The sequence below is a fragment of the Gossypium arboreum genome, chromosome 3, assembly GCF_025698485.1.
Source record: "Gossypium arboreum isolate Shixiya-1 chromosome 3, ASM2569848v2, whole genome shotgun sequence".
Taxonomy (NCBI): Eukaryota; Viridiplantae; Streptophyta; class Magnoliopsida; order Malvales; family Malvaceae; genus Gossypium; species Gossypium arboreum.
The window spans coordinates 15153462-15177693 of NC_069072.1; the positions used below are offsets into that span (position 1 = coordinate 15153462).

Sequence of the window (24232 nt, forward strand, 5' to 3'; positions counted from 1 at the left end):
TAGGGAAAAAAATATTCGTTTTCTAAACGAGCCAAGTCTTAGGTAAACTTTTTTTGCTCACCTGAATTTGCAAACAAAAATTATTGTTGTTTTGTCACTGTTTTTTATTATTTTGCTATCATTTCGCTATTATATTGTTACTATTTTGTTGTTATTAATTAGATATTGCATAACTTTTGTGTTATTATTAATTTTGCTACTAATGCAGAGGTATTTGCTTACTAAGTTGCACTTATCTTAATGTTATTTAAGTATATATATTTTCTTCATTTGTTGGGAAATATTTATTTTAATGTTTTTACTATATTTGATGTATTATATTTTTAAAATTTATTTTTATATAAGTCAATAATAATATAAAAATATTTAATAAGGGTGAGTTGGGCTCGGGTTTTAACATTTTTATCTAGATCGAAATTAGACAAAATTTTATACCTATTTTTTAGGTCGAGCCTGATCCTAAGAAATAGACTTAAATTTTTTACTTGAATCAACCTATGAACAACTTTATCGTGCATGGAGAGGGAAAAATTGGTCTCTTTCAACCGATTTTAACTTGAAAAGTGACCTGTGGTGTGTCTAATTTGTTGAAAATGGAAAAAAAAAGAAAAGATTAAGTAGTAATGACATACTACACCCTTCTGAATCTGAGATTTGATAGGCTGATTTGAAATAAAGTTTTAAAATGTCAGACCCATCTCCGTCGACGAAGAATTAAATTATCACTATATTTATTCCTTTTTCTACTTCTTCAAGGCATAATATTAAGAATGCTCAAAACATAGTAAAAAATAAAAAATAAAAAATATATATTAAAATCTATAAAACCCTATACCCCACATCTCAAAGGTAAAAAGAAAAGTTATATTAGTTTGATAGATAAAATTAGTTTGAAGTGTTTTCCATAAAACAAAAATCCTAAAGATTTAGATAAATAAAATTTATTTATTTAATTTATTGTACTAATATGATTATTTTTAAACTAATAATTTAATATCTTTTGTAAATAAGTCGTAAAAGTTGAAGAACTTGTTTGCAGTTTTGGTGTATTACAACAGACAAATTTGAGAAACCGATGAAATTAAAGTTATATTCGAATCGAGGCATAAGATTAGTGAGCGATTTAAACAGAATATGGATCTTGAAGAGATGAAATCGTAGATCAATAATAAACTTTCAGCATGTTGTGGGAGGACGGTATCTACAATCTTCTATACATTTCTGACGTCATTAAATCCGATCACATTTAGCTATCTTCAAATTTTCGATGATGAAGATGTAGAGACAATAATAGCAGTTCATGGAAAATTCAGAAATCATGCAATTGAATTATATACAGAGTTAAATGATAAGGAGGAAGTGAACCCAGTTGCCAAGAATCCTAGCTCATACAGTCAACCTGGGATCATAGAGGTGCCAACAATATCTTAAGGGAGAAAATCTCCCGTTTGTTGTTTGGATTTCGATCTAAATATCCCGCTGGAGGATCAATATGAGACTAAATGTAACCCCTCAAGCCCGGCCTAGATGTTATGGCCAAATCTGGGAGTGTTACTATGAAGGGTTTTAAACACATTCTTTAGGTTAAAACTTTACGTACTAATTGTTACCAAAAATGGTACACATCTTTAAAAAGCTCGTTTTTATATTCTTTATTAAAACCATTATTGTTGTTTTTTAATGTGAATCGTAAATTTGCAACAGAAGTTGGATAAATCATTATAGATAAAACGAAGTTTTTTTTAAAAAAAAAACCTTTGTTTGCGTAAAATCGTGATATTGTCAAACATCGCAGTATAAAATTTTTAAAACTCATCCAAAACCAAAACCTAAAGCAAACAGTCTAGAGAGTCCCAAGATTTACAAACTCTCAAGAAAAACTAGAATCTAAAATAAAACCGTTAATTTAAAGACAGTTTTTGTACTAGTGGTCACTACTGAGCCTTGTCGCACCGACCCTCCTATACTTGAGGATTACTTGAACAAAACATACAAACAGATATGAGTTTTCAAAAAAAAAAAAAAACTCAGTGTGTAACTTATCAGAGACATTCATGCATATGGGAACAAAGTTTTCGTATATAGATCAGATACAGATACAAACACAAGTCCTTAACAGAAACAGATCAAGTCAGAATCAGATAATCAGAACATATATGCAAAATCCTACTCCTATCCTCTACACACCATTTCCGACAATCCCATCACACCATGTGGGGTATTAAACACCACCCATCCCTACATACCACATAGTGTTTGTACGACACTTATCAGAATAGTATGTAGCCATGCTGCCAAATAATAGGTGAAACGTCGCCTTACAGTATATTTCCTCCACATATACAAAACCCACCCCAGATACAGATACAGAATACAGATAACAGACATAACAGAATCAACATGTTTAGCATGCTCGTATACATATATCATATATGCTTATATAGACAATCAGACGTACATATCAGTTTTACTAACTCAAATCAGTCTATCAGAATAATATATCTCGTGTATTAAGGGTTTGATTATCCTTATCGACCCTATGGAAGACCCACAGTCGATTGGAACGACTCAAGCGACCCTAGGGAAAATTTCAGAATTTTGGGCCTACACGCCTAAATTGACCTAGCCCGTGTGGCCCACACGGCCACACCTTTGCCCGTCAAATGGTCGTGTGCCACACACGGCCAACCACACGACTGGGCACATGCTCGTGTGGTGTTGGTAGGCCACTTTTTTGACTTTCGTCGAACCTTGTTTTCTTGTGTTTTTGTTACACACCTGGTTCAGTTTTGATGCTACTACAACCCCGGGACCTCCGAAACCTAGAAAGCAGTATTCCAATGATCGATTAGCAATCAATTTATGAATTCATCAATACTATACCGAACAACGCACATAAATTTACCACCACTAAAACGATCACACACACAAATTAAACTGTTGGAACGAAAACCACTGCTTCACCTTCTTCTCCTACACAATAGATTCACAAAAATCAAATTCCCTACTACACACCTCATCACCTTTTCCAAAAGAAAAATCCACCACAGATTCACAGAAATTGAAAATGAAAATAGGAAACAGAAACTACACACACCACTTATCGAACCAAACGAAGGAACTGCGAATTTAAGGTACAATGATACAGACACCGAATTTTGACAAAATCAAAAAGGGAAAAGGAAAGAAAGAAGAGGAAGAAAAACATCAAAAGAGAAAAAAATATGAAACGCAGAGAGTTTTAAGATAAAAAAAACAAAAATAAAATTTGAACCCCATAATATCTCAACTTCCCCTAAATCTCACAAACTAACCGACCCACTAACTCACAACTACCTTAGTATTCCACTTCCACCGAACCTACACAAAATCGAAGCAAAAATTATCGCCCACACCCATGCAGGGATTCAAACATAAGACCTCCAACAAGCTAACTCCTTACCACTTGAACCAACAGGCTCATTCTAATATCAGTTTACAAACAATATTATATAAGTCCATCCAACAGGGATAAGGCTAGGATAAAAAATAATAGAATTTTGTAAAGAGTGTGACTTGAACCCAATACCTCATACACATACCCTGAACACTTAACCACTGAAATAGATACATATTTGTGACAGAATACACAAAAACAAAGTTAAGAAATTTAGGACGTTACACTACATGACTGTCGCGTGTGAATATGCTAAGCGAATTGTGCAAGTGTACATGTCGGATCAAGTAATAAAGTGACAAGTGAGATCGTCTCCACAAGGATCGATTAGGTATAAATTGGTCAAGTTATTATAAAAGAGTGTGATTAATGCTATGACAAAAAAAATATTAAGAATGTAATGATAATTAAGGAATACTGATGTGTGTACTATGTGAATTCTAACAAATAAATGAAAAATGTTATTGCAAGACAAGAGTAAGAATGCAATGACAATTATGAGAATGATTACGTAAATAATATATAAACAAGTAACAATTAAGGATGTGAAAATAGAGATGCTACATCAAAGGTTAAAAGATCTACGATCTTGAATTGTAGGTTGGGATTACTAAGAATCTACCATTTTTAACCAATAATGCCTTGGCAAATTCAATCTTATTCTACTGCTCATAAGGGATCTAAAATGACCTGCTTCTTTTGAGAGTAAGACCTCAAGTTACCTTGCCTAAAGTAATATATGTCTATAGGTCTTTAGCACAGTACCTAGCATTTTTTATTTTCTTTCTGTATGGAACGCTGCTCTAAGTCTAGAGATTGTTACAAGTATTCAGTCAAGTACTTGCTCATATCATTCAATTTCAATCTAACTAACCTAAACTTATCAATATTAGATTAATTTCATAAACATGCTGCACATCCATCTATGTCTAGAGATTATATGCATGCGATTCATAAATACCATTAAATGAAACAGTAAATTAATACTAATTTATGTTTTAGGCATTAAAGGAAATAAAGGTTTCATGAAGCAATCCCAACCATATGAGATTAACTCATGAGTTGGACAATTACATCCAAATTCAAAATAGCATTCAACATCATTTTCATCAATTAAGATCACAAAGAAACAAATAAAGAAGAAAATGAAGAACTTAGGGAAATAACTTTGGCCTATCTAGCCCACAACTCTGGCGACGCAATATCTAGTGATTGCCTAGAGGGATTGCCTTTTCCTTCTCCCTTTCTGACTCTGTCTTGTTCTCAATCGTTATCCTCTACTTTTGTTAAAGGATTTTTTCCAATTCTCTCTCTAATTGTCTCTTTCCCCTTTCCTCTTTCTTGTTGGGTTTTATACATCTTCTTTTAGATTAGGACCATCATCCCATGATCCCATGATCTTTTTCCTTTTTTTTAGGTTGATTTTTTTGGTACACATACAGCAGAGCTGATAACGATTAAGTGTTGACTGGGTCGCTTCCTGGTATTGCTACAACATTCGTGTTAGCAAGCTGTCCAACCTTTTGCCACGAAAAACCTTCGCTCATTTACTTTTTTTTCTCATTCTGCACATGCCACTTAACAAGCAAATCTTTCCCACAAACAATTAGAAGTAACATGTAATAATATTTAAGCACAGTCTAAGCCTTTTTAATGCAATTTCATAAAAACACTAATGGAAAATCCTAAAATTCAACTAAACTTACCTAAGTATAGGGAGTTAATCAAGCTTAAAATGTATAAAATATAACTCTTTTCAAGAGTTATTAATGACCATCTATATCTGGGGGCGTTCAAAATTCAACATTAGACCTTAACGAAAATATTGTTGAGCTTGATGCAGAAGAAGTGTCAGTTATGTTGCATACAATGATGGAAATAATTTAAATTTAGTGATCCGTACAAAGATGATATTTCGCAGGAACTAGAAAATATTAAAGAAGATGATGGTGATTTTGATTCTAATGAAGGCATCCAGCCGAATACTATTAAAACTAGAAGTTAGTCAAGTGGACTCAATTCTGTTCTTCCACTGTACAAAACTCCGTTTCATATGCTTAACATCAACTTGAATGCAATGCATGCCATAGAATTTTTCGAATATATAAATATATTATCGGTCCATGTGATGCATTCTAAAGCACAACCTAGGATTTATGTGTGGGTTTGCAACTTGCAATAAAGGAGGCCGTTATATGAACCTTCAAGGAGAAAACTTTAAAATCGGGGTGGATTACAAAGTTGCAATTTCTACCACGACCAAATATGTTGGTGAGTGTTAAAGTGGTAACAAAGATATAAATGGAGGGTCAAGGTAGCATTGATAAAAAAGAAACAAAATTGGGAAATTCAAAAATATGAAGGTCCTCATACTTGCACAACTAACGCAGGACGATCACAAAATGGATTCCAAGCTTATTTGCAAATGAATAATCCTGTTGGTCAAAGAAAATCTGACAATTTTAGTATCATTACTAATAGTTGATATGTAGTCCCGATTCAAATACTCCATCACATATTGAAAGGCATGGAAAGCGAAGCTAAAGGAAATGAAAGAGGCCACTATAGGAGCCTTCAAGGAGAAAACTTTAAACTCTGGGTGGATTACAAAGTCATAATTTCTACCACGACCAAATATGTTGGTGAATGTTAAAGCAGTAACGAAGATATAAATGGAGGGTCAAGGTAACACTGATGAAAAAAAATTTGGAAAATTTGAAAATATGAAGGTCCTCATACTTACATAACTAACGCGAGATCATCAAAAAATGGATTCCAAGCTTATTTGCAAATGAATAATCCCGTTGGTTAGAGAAAATCTAACAATTTCAGTCTTATTACTAATAGTTGATATGTAGTCCCGATTCAAATATTCCATCACATATTGAAATTCATAGAAAGCGAAGTTGAAGGCAATGAGTGAATTGTTCGATGATTGAGACAAATCTTAGGAATTGCAAATATAGATAGCTGAGCTGAGGTAGTTTGTTCTGAATACAATGGTTGAACTGCAAACTCTCAATGCAGACGATTCACCCAAGAATATAGTTCAAGTTAAATGGATATTCTTGATAAGTCTAAATTATATAGACTTTTATAATACCTTTTTAATTAGAATTCATGCAAATCTCGAGCATTTGAATAACTAATTATGTAATTTTGGTTCATATTGAGATATTGGGCATAATTTATGCAAAGTTTTTAATTTTACATAATTAGGAGTTAATTTTACGTAATTTCATTGAATTATACTACATGATCATTTCTTTGTTAAATTGTTGTAGTATGAACCATTAATTTACTCAATGTTGGGAGCAATTGAAGAAACATAAAAGTGAGTTGATTATCCAATACTTTGGACGAAAAAGGAGATGAATTGGGCTCAGAAAATTGTTTTGACACAGCTTAAAGATGGTTGCTGAAGAGAATTAAAATTCTTTTCAATTGGGTTGCCAAAACTGTCTAATAAGGGGGAGAGAGCCCAATTAGGTTAAGGCATGAAAAGTAACCCAAATTAGCTTTGGAATAACTGAATTGAATATCCTTACATGTATGAGAAAAATCACAAATTAGCCCTCAACTAATGCCTTGATTTTCGTCCAACCTCATACTATGAATCAAGGAAGAATCGACCACAAATCAAGTAACCATCAACCCCTCATTCCACAATTCATGATCGACCATGCTAGGGAGATTATCAAGGGATGTGCATGCTATTTTTAGCAAACTGCCAAGTTCTCCTTCAAATATAAATAGGCCCTTCCATTCACCTTTCATATCATCCACCAATCCTTGAATACATCTTTCATTTCTTATCTTTCTCTCTTTTCTTCCACCCCAAAAGCATTCCATCTCCTCATTTCCTTTTAGCTAGCTTTTCCTTGAGAAAAAAACTCTTTTGGCTAGCCACCTTGAGGACAATTTGCAAAGGACCAATCGCGAGAATTAGAGGAAGCCACCACGATTAGTCTTCGGGGAATCACCGAACTCATCAAAGAGTTTCTTCTTCCTTTACTTTTAATTTATTCTTAGTTATTCAAACATGTTCACAAATTGTTTAATTGTTTTTCCATTAATGATGATGACTTAAATTTGTTTTAGCTAGAATAATTGAAATGATTTGATAAAAATTCATTCGATTCATTTTTATGTTGTTCTGTGCCTCAGTCATTCATGCTTCCAATTAAAATCATTTATGTTATTCATGCATTAAAATATGGTTAAATGCATTAAAATTAGTTGTTTAATCTTAATCAGATGGTGCTAGTGAAGACACTAATTGGAAGATGCATTCTTAATTTATATCCTAATCAGAATAAAATAAATGTTCGTAATAAACTAAGAAAACACTATTACCTTACATAATTTTAGGTTTATGTGATTAAATTGTTTCAAACGAAATCTGTCCTTGTTATATCACATAAATTCTAAGGAATCCTTAGTTAAATATGGACATACAAAATTTATAATTTCGTACTATAGTTCGATTGGATGTCATACGACGATCCGAAAATTCAAGAATGCATCTCGGCCAAATTTTTGGTCTTAATATTTGGCACATGAAGGTGTCATTGATAGTTTTTGTGATGGTGAAGATGCACGAATCTGACCGAGTGATGTACCAGTTCAGGTTTAGGTAAACTATTTCGCCGTCACCCTAGGACCTTGAAAAATTGCAGAAGGTTAACTTGAGGGGGAGGACCAACGAAGATTGGGCTAAATTCCATGAGAAAGATATCAACATTTGGTAGTATAGGTATGATTTCATACCTATGCGCGACCTTGTTCTCACACCGGAATTGGCGACCTCTCTGAACTACATGAGATGGTTTGGACGTCATAGCAAGTCTTATCTACTGTCGGAGAAGGAAAATACTAGGCAATGTCGTTGTAGGAGGCCAAGACGACCCCACATGAATCCTAAGTCGGGAGTACATGCCACCTCAGCGGAGTCATCATTAGCTCCAACCCAACACAAAGAACCGATGTCTGCACCACCTTTTGTTCAGTATGGTTTATATTATTCTGATGTTTTCACTAACCTCATTATTATTACACAAACGCCATACTATGCACCACCATACCCTGCATCAACACATTCTGTACCTGTTATTTTTACACAAGCACCACACTATGAACCATTGTGCCCTGCATCAATACCTTCTGCAGGTATATTTTTTGTACCACCTTCGTCCCTAGCACCATATTACACGACAATGGCTACAACAAAACAGAGGTATCCACTATCGCCAACAATTCTAACAATTTATCTGTAACCGAGTTATGTAACATCATACACTTATCCGCCGATAGTGTTGCAAGCACCTCGGCGTCATTATTCTTCCTAAGTGGTTCATCTTCGCAAGCACCTATTACTCGAAGGGACGATATACAATGGCATCCTAGAACAACATGACATTCAAACACGGAGGAATGAGAAGAAAAATGAAGATGGAGGTAGAGGAGAAGATAAAGATAAAGATGGTGAATATAAGGAGCCGGAACCCCAACTACAAGGAAAACCTACTCGCAATTGACACCCACCAGGTTGTAGCAGCCATTTAGCCCGATAACGTCGATGATTTTTTGTTTTTTTAAGTTTTTTCATGTAAATCATCCTTTAGTTTGTTAACTTTTAATTGTATTTGTATTAAATTTTTTTTCATGCACAATGTATTTGATATAAATAATGTATACTTCTTTTTTGCAATTTACGAAAAAAATTGTTTACATTGTATTCTACTATATTTTACAATAATAATATATCAATATTCACAATTTACCAAAAAATGAGAAGCAATGAAAAAAATAAACAAATTGTCTATCAAAAGAATGAATAAATGTGTTAATGATGTTTTGTCCTCAATGTTTCCCCCATGTGTGGGCATGTTGACCTCGTATGCTCTGGGTTCTTACAATTACTGCATAACCTCGATTGGTTCGTCATCTCCCAAATATTCATATTGTCGCGTATCTTAGTATAATTCGGCCGACCTTTTAGCTTGCAACGCAACAAAGTATTCGGTACCAACTCGAATAGAGCACTCAATACAAGCGGCCACCTACTTTCATCTGGGATTGATGAGAATTCGGATTCCATATGTTAGAAAAACCCTAAACCTTTAAAAAACTTTAACCCCCCAAAAAAAACCAAAGGGTCTAGGAGAGAAACTGAAAGCGTGTCCTGCTAAATGTGTTTTCAACTAAATTGACAAGTAAGCGTGTCTGCGCTTTGTCACATCAGTAGAAAATGCGCCCATCAAGACGCATTGATTATGCGTCACTTGGATGACGTGAAGAAACTGCAAAAATTCTTCTTGGGTGACCAAAGAAAGCACAAACTGGGTAACTCACCCCTAATATTATTTGGTCTCTGCATCACAACGGGCCCTTGATTCTGCAGTTTCGAGGGCCTAATATGATCAGGGGCATTGCCATCTGGTGCAACTAAGCAGTGAGCTTATTTCGTATGAATGAATTTTCTTTAATTAAAAAAAAACAGTTTGTGATTTTGATTATGCGATATTTAAGCATGAGGCCTAGGAGACGCTTCTGAAGCACTCCATTATAGGGGCTTGCTGTGTAGCCAAATATCAAAATCCAACCAAAGCTGCTGGATAAAACCCAAAAAACTGTAAAATAGATCAGTCGCAAAGAAAAATTATCCAAAGGTATTATATATCCAACCAGCCAGTTTTTTAGTTACAATATAGCCATAAGTTCCCAACTAAATTAATGATCATCACAAAATGCAAATAAAGGCATAACAACAATCCAACTGTCTCAGATGAAAAATGAGGGGGAAAGGAGAATGAAAAATAATAATAATAAGACGAGATAATGCTCCCCCCTGCTTCCAGAACTTCCCACATTGCAAAAATCTTATTAATAGCTTCAGGCCTGAAAAACACGCGTGCAAATATAAGAAAAATGAGAAAGGGAACTTCCAATTGGGGTAAATGGACGCGGGCTGGCTAAGCTATTTGCGTTTGACTTTAAAAAACTTAAATTCGACTTGCATATTGTTGAGTCAAATTCTAGTAGCTCGTGAGCTGAATTAAAATATGTTTAAATTAACACTAAAAAATCTCAATTGACTCAAGCTCAAGCACGAATAATCAAGTTTGAAGTCGAGTATGAGAAACTCCTTTTTCACTAGGTAAGCAAGCTTAAAAGATGTTAATCAAGGAAACTCGAGCAGTTTGGTTTTTAATATGAACCAAGCTTGAGCTTCAAATGTCAAATTCTGTGTAGTTTATTCCAGGGATGTATATTTCACTCTAGAATCTTTGCAGTAATCCATGGCATTGGAAAAAGAAACATAAAATGTACAAAATAACAAACATTGATTGGTTTGGCTATTATGTGCTTATCCCAGAGGGATGCATAGATTACGTAAACTGTCTCATAAAGATGCTTGTGCTAGTATCCATTCTTACCTTGTTAGCTATGTTGTTGGAAAGCCAATCTAGGCCCTCATAAAGCCCCTCACCAGATGTTGCACACGTACTCTGGATATACCTGAAAGACAACCAAGTTACACCAGTGGTAATGAATAAGAATAAGATTGAAAAGTGCAGCACAAAAACTCAGTGAGTAAGCTTACCAGTGACGCTGTCGAAGGGAATGGAGGCCAAGCTTGTCAGTTATTTCAGCAGCATTCATTGCATTTGGAAGATCCTGCTTGTTTGCAAAAACAAGCAACACAGCATCTCGCAGTTCATCCTGAAAACAAGTCAATGAACTTGGTAACCATGAAACCCAGCAAAACTAAACCAAGAACAGAGATTCAGCTCATCTTTCTAGGTTTACCTTCAAAATTTCAGTACCAATCCATTTTTATTTGATAATTTCGGTCTCCACATGGATATCAAGAATGTAAAATATCATTATTTTAACAAACAAGAACTTTAAGAACTACTTTTGATTAATAGAAATATTTGGAACAAAACCAGTAGCATAAATTATACAAATAATTTTCATTGACTTTAATCATTAGCTTCTAAAATTGTAGTTTCAGAGACTACATTGTTTGTTGAATCGACATCTTTCAACACAACATTTGCTCAATAGCACATAGTCGTGATAGTGGTCTTTGAAATAAACAGATCAAATAACATGGAAGAATCATGCCATTTTATGTTGGATGTATTTTCACACAATTGCTCATGGGTCAGATTATAGAAAGATAATCATTGATAAGAAATGGTTTGGGTGTAGGGGAGTGTGCATCTAGGCCACCTAGAGAAGCCATGAGCAAATAGGGTGCCCTTTAGCACGTATATGACTACTAAATCTTAATTTTGTACTCAATGAATAGCATTGAAAAGGCAATTATAAGTTATAACGGCAATAACACACGTGCATAAAAAATGACCATAAAATCAAAGGTTGATATCCACTTAAAAGTAACTGCCATACTTCATTCAACATTCTATGCAATTCATCCCTGGCCTCAACAACACGGTCTCTGTCATTGCTGTCAACCACGAAGATGAGACCCTGTGTATTTTGGAAGTAATGCCTCCACAAAGGACGAATCTGCATGGTTAACAATAAATGAGCAAGACATTATTGTTTTGCCATTACTTAAATATCAGACTACGTAAAGATCCAATAACTATTAAAGTGTCAGAAAGTAAATGGTTTTTTCAAGTATTGCAGAAATAACAAGGCTCAACATCAAAGTAAAACACTTATACCTTGTCCTGACCACCAACATCCCAGACAGTGAAACTGATGTTCTTATATTCGACAGTTTCCACATTAAATCCTGAATGAAAGACACATGACAGATGATGAGCATGGATCAGTGCATCACAAACATTAAAAAGTTAACATACCAAACAAAATCACATTATGAATTATAAGCATTACGGTCCTGAGACTATAACATTCTAGAACAATCATTTGGATTGTTTCATTCCTTTTTTGCTCGACTCCATCAACTGGAGAATTTCTTCCAAGTCATTCTTTTTAAAGCAGAATGGGAACCATAGAGATTTGTCAAACATAAGTTATTGTTTTCTTGTTATTACACCCAAGTAAGACCTCCGCTGTTGAACCAAAAACAGAAAGGCCTATTACATGGGGCACTTCAAGAAGTTTGTGTTAAGCATACATGCATGCCATTTTGCAAAGCCAGGATCAAACTCTTCCTTTTTACAATGATTGGGCCATGCATCATGTGTTGCATGTTTTTCCATCACCTTGGCTCTAGAAATCATGCTTAATTTGGTTCCATTTGGTTACTAAATGTTTCCTTTTTAATTTGCATGCTTATAAAAACAGTAATGGTAGAATAAACAGAGTTGAGCATCCTGTTGGATCACAAGCGCATGTGCCAAGTGGTCTAATCCTAGAATGAAATCTAGCATTCGAGGATCAACTATAAGTTCTAGAGGGCCAATAACTATAAATTCTGAAAAGAGAAAAAAAAAAGCACAGAATGGTTAAATGCTTTGCAAGCTAATATCTGCCATGGAGCACATGACAACAGACTTTTTCAAAATGAGGGGTAAGCAATAATAAGAAAAGAAGAATTAACATAGCGCTAATATACATTTATAAATAATCAACTGAAGCAGAGATTAAAAAAGCTGAAGGATTTGAAATAAGAGCACTTACCGATGGTGGGAATAGTGGTGACAATCTCTCCAAGCTTGAGCTTGTACAAAATGGTAGTCTTACCGGCTGCATCAAGGCCCACCATCAAAATTCGCATCTCCTTCTTGGCAAAAAGCCGGCTGAAAAGCTTAGCGAATGACAACCCCATTTATCTTCTCTACCTTTTGATCCCTAAATATAATGCAAATTCACAGATCATTTTCCAACTACACAAAAACTAACAACTGAATTTCAACAAATCAAATAGATCTGGATGTAGAGTTACGAAAATCAATGCCATGGAACCTCATCAAGAGTTAAAACAAAGGTTCAAGTATACAAACAAAGAAAAACAAGAGATCTAGGATAATTCATCACAGAAATCTTCAGATCAGAAAGGAAAGAAAAAAACTCCTCATAATTCCACATGCAAGCCATGAAATGAACGTAATAAGTAAGGAATTCAAGCCACGGTTAGTTCTTAACCAAACGAAATCAAAAAGATAATGAACTCAAAGCCTCACAACAAAATCAAAGTGAGAAAATCCTGTGAAGTGCAGTGAAATGGTTTCTTACATTCATCGCTTCCGAGATCGAAAACCAAAAATCAAAACAGAGATTTGAATTATTGATATTATTTTAGTATTATATTTACCTTTGGAGATAATCGCAGAGGGATCTGCGAGAGAAATTTGAATTTGAGCCAAACGGAAGAAAAGCGAATGAGAGAATTTTGAGAAACGAGAGCTTAGATTGAGACCAAAGTTAATTATGGAATAGAAAAGCATATTTGGATGGTTTAAAATGAAATGGAAAAGGAACCCAGGAACCGGTCCTCGGGTGCACCGTGAGCCAGACCAGATACTTTTCCCGATTATTTTATTGAAAATAAAAATTGCCGCGTGTAATTTCGCCTTTTCTCCAATCAATCAGCGACACGTCACTGCTGTTTACCATATACTTGCATTGCCAATTGCGATTACGGCCTACCATATTTTAGTATCGGTTAAAATATATCATAACTACATCTACTCCTTAAAATTTTGAAATTTAGTTTTAATATTTTTATTTTAAGAATTTAGTCCTTTTATGTTTTTTAATTTAAAAATCAGATTCAATTATTAACTTCCTTAAATTTATTAGTGTGATATTTTTAAAATAAAAAAATATTTACTTAGTAGCAATGCAACTAAAAAAATAAAAATGTAATGAATTTGAATTTAACAAAATAATTTTAACAAAGTTATTTGATTTGAATTTTGAAATATGAACAATAAAAGAAATAAATTCTAAATTTATGAAGAGTAAGGAGACTTATGACATATTTTAACTTTTACGATAATTATTTAGTACATTTGAATTTTTAAATTGTAAGCAAGGTCAAAATTTCATTATGTAACCTTAAATTATATTTAAAATTTTAAAATAAATAAACGAGACATGTGAGAAAATCTTAACCATGTTCATCTTCCTTGAAATTACCATTAGTTTGAATAGTTATATATCAAAAAATAATTTAACTTTGCTTATAATGTTATAATTTTTCACTATTTGCATATCAAATAATTAACTTAAAAATTATATCATACACCGATTGTTGAGGCTTTTAGGCTCTACAACCAGATTTAAAATATGACAAAAATGTCTTATAGGTATAGTTAAAAATATAAAAATTAAATGTATAAATAAATATGAAACTTATTACCCTCTCTATCCTTGTGGAGTTTTACAACTAGTAGATCAAATAATTATTATATATGCAATACTAAACTCAACTAAAGAAGAATGACTACGTTTGATGCGGCTTTGCCGGCACTTGAACGTCCTGCCTCGCAATCCCGTCAGTGATTGAACGGGCAACTAAGTAAGTGCGGAATAACGAATCGGAAGAGGCTAATCCTGAGGAAATGATCATGGAGGATACTGAGTCGAGGAAAGTCTCATTCAGGGAGATGCTGATGGTGAATGTAAGAGGTTTTGTTGAGGATTCTGTTGGTGTTACAAATGAAGGATTGGTTAATGAGGACTTTGAAATACTAGAAGGGGATGTCAAAGTTTCATTGGACGGCCCTTACCTAGATATATTTTTGTCTGATCGGGTTCAAGAGATGCTTGATAGGAACATGGAGCAAACTGTGGCGGTGAGGCTACTGGGTCGTACAATTGGATATAAAGCTCTTCTCAACAGAATTCAAACCCTTTGGAAAGCCAGTAGTTTCGTTCCAAATCATTGATATTGATAATGGCTATTTCCTAGTGAAATTTGTTGAGTACCAAGATTACTTCAAAGCGCTGACTGAGGGACCCTAGGTAGTCTACGATAATGACCTCACAGTTCAGCCTTGGAGCCGTAACTTCTCCACGAAAGAAAAGCATCCTTCGAAAATCGTGGTATGGATGTGGTTGTCAGGCTTGCCTTACAGGTTCTACAATAAAGAACTACTGTGAATCATAGCAGGGACGCTGGGAAGGGTGGTGAAGATCGACTATAATACAACGGCAGGTAAACGAGGGAAGTTTGCGAGGTTTACCGTAGTTGTTGATCTGCTGAAACCTCTAAAAGAGTTTGTGGGAATAGATGGTATTCCGTATTGTGTACGAGGGGCTGCCTTCGATATGCTATAAGTGTGAGTGCTATGGGCACGCTCAAATTGAATGTCCATCGGAGGTTGAGGGCAGGAAGATGAATCGTCCTACTTCAAGGGATTCCTGGCCGACACCGTCATCGGGTGAGAATTTGGATGCCGACCAGAGCGGTTTTGGCCCCTGGATGCAGGCTCCCGGTCGGAAGCGACGCAAGGAGGAAAATCGGCAGCAATTACTTTTGGAAAGAATCCAAGCGGAGATAAATCAAGCCTGAAAAGTACTCGCTTAGATGTTCTGATGACCTTGGAAGAGTCGAAAGTGGAGGGATTTGGGGAAGATTTGACGGAAGAAATTGCAGCGGTTACAACTTGTGATAATGGAAAGTTGTATGAATAGGAGAAAGGTATCCAAGGCAAGGGGAGTTTTCAGGAGGAAAAATGGGGCTGAAAAAATGGAGTGAGTGGGTATGTTTAATGAAGCTGTAAATTTTGGTCAAGGGGAAGCTGGGTCAAGCGGTGCGAATGGGCCTGAGATGGAGAATACTGGAGTGAAGGAAGCCACATGTGCGCTGAAGGATTAAAAAATGGTAGACAAGGACATTATATATTAATTCTATTATAGTGGAAAATGTTTCTAGTCTTTCAAATAAATGTCATACAGTTGTTGATGTTGTGGATGGGAGTGATTTAAACAAGTGGGTGGTGCCGTGCATGACCCATGCACAACCAAAAGTGCTTCGACACTTAAAAATAAAGCCATTTCTATGAAAGAAATTTCCAAAAAAGGGCATAAAGTAAGGAAAAGGGTGGAGCATAAACGCCCATCTAAAGCCGTATTGGTAGAAGGGGTGGTCTCTTTCTAAAGAGCTAGATAATGCGAGTGAAGGTCACTGTGTTGTGAATGTTGTTGAGGTGCCTATGGAAGTGACGGAAATGGAGAAGGAGATCTCGAGTATGGAACCAGCGTCTGGGAGCCTGGTTGGGGTGGACCTAACTAACCAGACAATTGTAGTCGAGCATGGAGGTGTGGAGTCCCCAGCAGCTGGTGGTTTATCGGCTAGGCAGTAAGTGACTCTCTATTCTTTTTGATTTTATGGATATTAAATATAATTTGTTGGAATTGTCAAAGGAGCTGTTAGCTCCAAATTTGGTGTTATTTTAAAAAATATGTTGCAGATACAGAAGTCAATATTCTTGTTCTCCTAGAAGCGGGGTTAAAGCTGATGAGGTTATCCGGAAACCCAATTTTGAAGTTTTGTACAGAGTAGAAGGTAAGGGATTTTCATGTGGCATTTGGGGTTCTATGTAGGGATAAAATGAAGTTAAATGTTGTGGAGGTTAATTTTCAGTTCATTCATTGTCGGTGATACAGGAATGGTATGAAACAGTGTTTTTTGCTTACGGCGGTGTATGCTAGTCCTTGCGCATCAAAACATAAGTGTTTGTGGAACTAGTTAGCATCTTTAACTCCCCAACGAGATGAACCGTGGCTTATGGGGTGATTTCAATGCTATCGCTTTAGTGATGAGAGAAAAGGTGGTGTAGTGTAATACCCCATTTTTAGTAGCGTTGAAAATATTAGTTTTGGGAAAAATAAATTCAACAAGTGATTCCTTAAATATTAAATAATAATATTTACAAGTCAAATATAGTATTATATAAAATTTTTATTTGATATTTTTCTATTTGAAGGAATAGTTAAGTACAACTAAGTTGTCTCTAAAGTCAAGTGGTTTTGAAAAATGAGATATCGTAATCTCGTTTCTGTAAACATTGTAAATATTTTTATTAAATACTTACGGAGTTATTATATAGTTGTATTGAAGTTTGATCCGAAAATTTTAGTGATTTAATAGTTAATAAAGAAAAAAGACTAAATCGTAAAAACTACAAAAGTCAATCACTATTGGTGTATAAGTGCAATTTGAGTATAAAAGTAAAACAAGATGGTTTTATATGAAATTTGACCATAATAATGTTGATATCCGGTAATACATTAGCTTAAATTATAATTTTATGTTTTATTTTAATAAATTAAAATGATTAAAATAATAAAACAAAAGCCAAATGAAAAAGGTGTCATCTTTGTTTCTTTCCACCAACGGAATATCTCTGAAGGAGAAAAATAAAGCTTCAAACTTCCAAAGCTTTCCAACTATGCATGTAAGTGTTTATTTGTTCGGTTTTTCATTGTTGTAATTTAATTTATCTAGTGTAGGGATTATTTTGTAAAATTGTAAAAGTTTTGAAAATTTTTCATTGATTTTCTTGAATCTTTCTTGATGTTTATGCTTGAGCTTGAAGCTGGATGGATTTGAACTATTTTGTAAAGTAATTTTGAATAGTTTTGAACTTAAGGACTAAATAAATAAAATATTGAAAATTCCTTGATTTTCTTGTGAAATTTTAGAATTAGAGGGTTGGTTAAGGATGAAAATAAATTTGGAAATATGAGTTAGAGATTAATAGTGAAATTAAGCTTGTTTCGATTTTAGGGACTAAATTGAATAAACGTAAAAGTTTAGGGCAATTGTAAAAAATGCCAATTAAGAAGTCAAATGCATCAAATGGACTATTATAATGTATTTGAGACTGATAATTGGAACAAAAATTACTATATAGATGAAGAACCGATAGATAATTGCAGAAAAGAGAAAATTATTTATTAGACCCTGATATTGTCATCTTTGTTGTTTAATCTTGGTAAGTTCATATGATTTAATTTGATATAATTTGTAATATTATATTGATTTATGAATTGTGGTATGTTAATATATATATGTATATATATGTATTTGAATTGTTACAACTTGGTACAAGGTGAGAAAGTGAATTGAAATGTAAAATGTTATATGATTACTGTATTGAGCCCGGATGAACATAGGATATAAGTGGCATGCCAATAGGTTTTTGCGTGCTATACATGATTGATATGTGATGAGATGATGTTACATAACTTGACTTTATACACTAAGTATACCAGAATCCTACATTTGTTGCAAATTTCCAGGTTATATGTATAATGATCCTAGCGTGTTTTTTGGGTAGATGTAAAGCCTACGGGCTTGGCACTTGGAGCCCTAGCGTGTTTTTGCAGGGATGTTAGCCTACGGGCTAGCCACTTGGTGCCCAAGGGTGTTATTGGTTGGATTAGCTCAGTTGAGTATTATGATGTGTTTTGGGTGGACAAATGTGTATCCCGTATCTATTTATATAGTTCACCGGACTGAACTTTAATGGTTAAATGACATGATGATGATATACACTTGATGTTGGATTATGATGCCTTGATGATGACCTGTATATGTTTTCATGATTTCCAATATTATATCGAGATTTGATATTAAATGATCTTGTATACTTGGAATGATTATATGACTCATATATATATATGGAACTCACCTATTGAATCATATTAAATAACAGGGTTAAGGTTCATTAACTATTTTTGTTATTTAAACTATGAACACAATGTATGTTATGTCGTTTTCGACCTATAAACTTACTAAACTCTATTGAAGCTTACTCGAGTCATGTTCTTGTTTCCTTATAAATTTCATTTTGTGGAACCAGACGATCGGATCAACTTGAAGATCACACTATCCAGCTATCTTTCGATAGACTTTGAGAATGTTTAATTTGGGATATGTGGCATGAAATATGAGTATCTTGTATTTGTTTATAAGTGTTCTTTACAAGTGACATATTTTGTGCTTTTATATAAGTTGAGTGTTTGTGGACAATAATGTGGTTGATCATAGCCTGGTTTAAAGATTTGAATGTGATATTTGCTTGATATGTGATGGAATATATTTATGATTAAATGAAATGCATATAGATGAAATAAATGTGATATGTAATATTTGAATAGGTAATACTTTGGTTGGAGTTGTTGTTTTGGATGCTATGAATTGATATATATATATATATATATATAGCTTCTTTTAATAGCTAATATGTAGTACATATGCTTTGACAAAGAGTGTAATTTATGACTTTGTTCTAGCATATTGTCATTTTATATGACTTTGTTTGTTAAGCTTGAATTCGTTAGAAAATGACCTTGGATGTTGGATCTGATTATTGTATGTAATGGTGCTTTATGGCATATTGGTTAGGTACATTTAGGTTGAAATGTACCATGTTCAAGTTTGATTAACTTATAGATGATAGTGTATGGAACTAAGATATAAACTTGGCTTGAAATGAATTTTTAATTTGTAATTTTTCACTAATTGTTAAAAAGTATTGATACCTAGAACCTAGAGTATCGATACTATATCAAATGAACAGTTTTTAAATTTACAGAATACAGATTTGGTATCGATAGTTTTATTTAGAATTGATACTCTATAACTTTTTATCGATACATTGATAAATGTTATTGATACCTAAATTTGGCATAACGCCAAAATGGTACCGATAATGTTTTTGGTACAATTACTTGTTAGAAAATATCAATACTACTTTATTCAATATCAATACCTTATCCTTAGTTTTAAAACCTTATAAATAGGTCCTTATTTATGTTTAAATTTAATTCGTAAATGGATTTAAACTTGTTTTAACTTCGATAATGTATGAATAACATGTTTTTTATTAAATGATTGTTGAATGATTATCGTTTAGAGAAATATGAATTAGTATTGCATGATTTTGTTCTATTATGTGTTGAAGCATCTTGTAACCCTAATCTGGTAATGGAGACTGGTGTTACACGCAGGGTTGCGTTTGGGTGTTGATTTTTTATTCTGGGATTTTATCTTTGACTATAGGCTTATTGATATAGGATTTAAAGGGCCATCCTTCACTTAGAGCAGAGGCTCTCTTTTTCAACGTCTGGACCGATTTATTTGTAATAGAGAGTGGTTGGTCTCCTTTTCTGACTCCTTAGTGTCTAATCTGCAACGTGTGGGGTCGGATCACAGGCTGATATGTATCTCCACTAGAGCTCAGTCTCTTCATAAGTCGGCTAGACCATTTAGGTTCATTGTGGCTTGGCTTGATCATGTCCAATTTGATTAGATTCTGAATGAATCCTAGTCATTAAGAGAGGGAGTGGTGACTAATATTGAGAAATTTTGCTCTAAAGTCAAGGAGTGGAACAAGAACTCTTTTGACCACATTGGGAATATGAAGAGGGTGCTTATGGTCAGGCTTAAGGGGATTGAGGAGAAACTTGACATCCATATGTTTGATTTCCTTAGTCGTTTAGAGAAAGACCTTAGATCTGAGCTTGATGAAGTCTTTATTTAGGAAGTGAATCTCTGGCAACAAAAATCCTAGTGTAAATGGGCTTATGAAGGTGACTGGAATACAAAATTTTTTCATGCTAGCACTATTCTAAAAAGGAGGTCTAATTTGATTACCATGTTAAAGTTGAGTGATGTTAGTTGGTGTGATGACCCAGAGGTGTTACAACAAATGACTACTAAATTTTATAAAGCTTTATTCTTAAAGGAAAGGAGCTCGAACATAGCCTCCTTAGAGAAAGGTTTATTTTATAAGATGAATAAGGTTGAGTTCAATTCTTTGCAGGCTAGCATCAAGTCTAAGGAATTTAAGAAGGTTGCTGTAACACCCCTAACCCTAAACCGTCGCTGGAACAAGGTTACGGAGCATTACTAGACTTTTCAGAACAATTACAAAACATTAAATAGATAATTAGCATACATTGCATAATTAAATGATAATGTCTCTTTTATAGGTCCTCGAAGCCCGAAACACGTATTAGAAGCCAACCAGAACCAATTCCGATACTCTAGAAATTTTTCATAATTCACATAATTCATAATTCAATTATTTAATTCAAATCACTTTTCACTTTCAAATCAATATGCATCTCAATTGCTCAATTCAATTTCAATTCAATTTGAATCACTTTCAATTTCACTCAATATTCATATCAATTTCAAATACTCACCTCAATTCTTACTTACCATGTATAACAATTAAAATTCAACAATTAATAATAATTAAATTCGAATTATAGTAATACAAGCCAAAATTTCCGAGCTACTCCTTATCGACTTTATCCTTTCCTTTCTTAGTCGAAGTTTCCGGTACAGCGTTAGCTACGAAAATTAAAATAATTAAAATTCATCAATACACTACAATTTCACATTGAATATTTTAATTTTTATTCAACTTTTGACTAAATTCCAATTTAGTCCCTAAACTGAGACTAATTTTATTTCTTCGAAATTAGTTCCATATTTTCATTCGATTTCTATTTTAGACTAAATTCAACTCTCTAATTTCACTCAAATTCCTAATTTTTAAGTGTAGTAAAATTTTACTCTAAAATAACACAAATTCAACATCAAACACCCAAACAAAACTCTTTCAAATAAAAGACTACAAAATATCTCAATGACATATATATATATATATATATATATATATATATATATATATATATATAATCTCTCATGATTATCCACTAACCAAAACTCATCAAATTAATGGACTATTTATTTAAATAGTCCCTTATTCTAATCCCACATTGAAATTTAATACTAATTAACTTAATTAAACACTAATAATTAAAATTATCAAACTATCATTCTACTCATTTCTAAAATGACTCTATAAATATTTATCTCAATTTCATATACCATTCAATTCAATACCTTTAACTATTTATTTATACTTTTACACATTTGCCCCAAAACATTTACATCCTATACAATTTAATCCATCATATCAACCAAGTTAATTCCACCATTAACACATAACCCACTATTGCGAATATTTAACCCTTAATATACAGCCTATGTATATCTTTAATTTAAAAATAAATTCTTCTCATTTGTAATTTTCTCAATTAAATCCTTAATTATAAATCATATTATTTAATTAAAATCAAGAAAGTCCCATTTCAACCAATTATTCCTCAAGGTTCAAAGCAACTCATACTTTCAATTAATTCACAATTTAATCCTTGAATTTACCATTTCCATATTAACCAATTATACATAATTTATTAACAATCCCTAAATTCTTGAATTTTATAACTTTACACCATGCCAATTTAATTTATAGCATTAAATTTCTTGAAAGCTAATATTAACAAAACTCATGGTACAAAGTATTTTAATTACTCACTAAATTTAGTAATTCAACTCAAATTTCCAGCACAAAGAACAATCCACCAAAACAGTCCCTAGACTTCACAAAATTAACAATCTAACCTCCAAGTCTATCAAAACAACCCCTAATTCTTTTGTTTATTCAACATAATCAATGTCTAGAAATCTAATAACTTCCAAAATTTTAACATAAACCATGAAATATTTTGTTCTAGGTTTCTAAAAACTCAAAAATTACAAGGAAATAACTTAAATTGACTTACTAATTGAGCTTGGAACCTCAAAACCCCAATTTTCCCTTTTCTTTCTTTCCTTCTTTCCTTCTCTGTTTCATTTGCCTATTCTATTTCTATTTGTCTCTTTTCTATCTTTTATTTCTCTTTATTTCCTTTATTTAATTAGTTTAATATAATAAAAATAATAATATAATATAATATAATTTAATTAAATAATAAGTAAATATGTAATAATTACTAATATATGTATTTCATTTTTCCACGTGTCATAGTATGCACCATACATTTGTCAACTTTTTGGTTTATTTATAATAATATAATATAATATAATTAATATAATAAAATAATAATATACTTTATAATTAAATAATATATTTATATATATTTAAAACATAAAAAATCTAACAGCATGTTTGGTTGAAGGTAATGGCTATGCCATTACATGCCTATTACAAGCTTATTCTGCAGGCCCACATAAACTGGCGTTTGGTTCAATGGAATACCCTATTACGGGTGTATTCCATTTCGGGCTTATGTAGAGATTTTTGGGGATTTCTATTCCCTTCCCTCTTCACCGTTTAGCCATTCATTGCTTGAAGAATCTTATCTTACCCTTACCAAATTCTCACCACAAAAACATTCAATCGGCAGCCATTTCACGTACCCTTCGACTCCGACATTCCTCCTCTTCATCCAAGGTCAGGTAAACATTTTTCCTTCTGCTGTTCCTTTCATTTTTCTGTCTGCCTTTTTTTGTTACCCACAAATTTTTTCTGCCTATTTTGTTATTGCTTCCTTCATCATCTTAACTTGTTTGTCTTTTGCCTTTCCATTTCTGTTTTATGGTTAAAAGGGTGTGTTCCTTACATCTAAGTCTGATTCATCGAAAGAAACAATGGCAGAGCCTTGAAGAAGTACAGTATCTCGACGTTCTCACTAAAATCGGTAGAAAAACTGGCGTTTCCAAGCCCAGGCACGTCCCTTCATTTTTTCCATTTCTGGATTATCTGTTTTTGATATTTCAGCATAAAGGATTACTTTACAACTGGCTCTTTTCTTCATTTTCTATACTGTCTTTGCTTACTCTTAGCAGAAATCTTGTTTTTACAGTTATCAAATTGGAAAATAACAAGACAACTTAATTTAAGCTATACTTGTTATTTGCAGCTTCTGTAAATTGGGTTTTTTAGAACCTTTGAGATTAGTTAAGCTGGTTCCTTGAAAATGGTATATTATATTTGTTGATTTCTCCTACATTTGATGCTTCTTCAATTCTGG

General features: G+C 33.3%; 1 protein-coding gene across 1 annotated transcript; it reads right to left on the reverse strand.

The window, feature by feature from the left end:
• Positions 1–10097: 10097 nt before the first annotated feature.
• Positions 10098–13913, reverse strand: LOC108476305 (ADP-ribosylation factor 2-B). Its single transcript, XM_017778480.2, has 7 exons — positions 13698–13913; positions 13064–13234; positions 12139–12209; positions 11858–11977; positions 11043–11161; positions 10876–10957; positions 10098–10336 (listed from the first exon to the last, which is right to left on the reverse strand). The coding sequence occupies exons 2-7, from the start codon at positions 13209–13211 to the stop codon at positions 10331–10333; spliced, it is 546 nt and encodes a 181-aa protein (XP_017633969.1). The 5' UTR covers positions 13212–13234; positions 13698–13913; the 3' UTR covers positions 10098–10330.
• Between the last annotated feature and the right edge of the window lie 10319 nt (positions 13914–24232).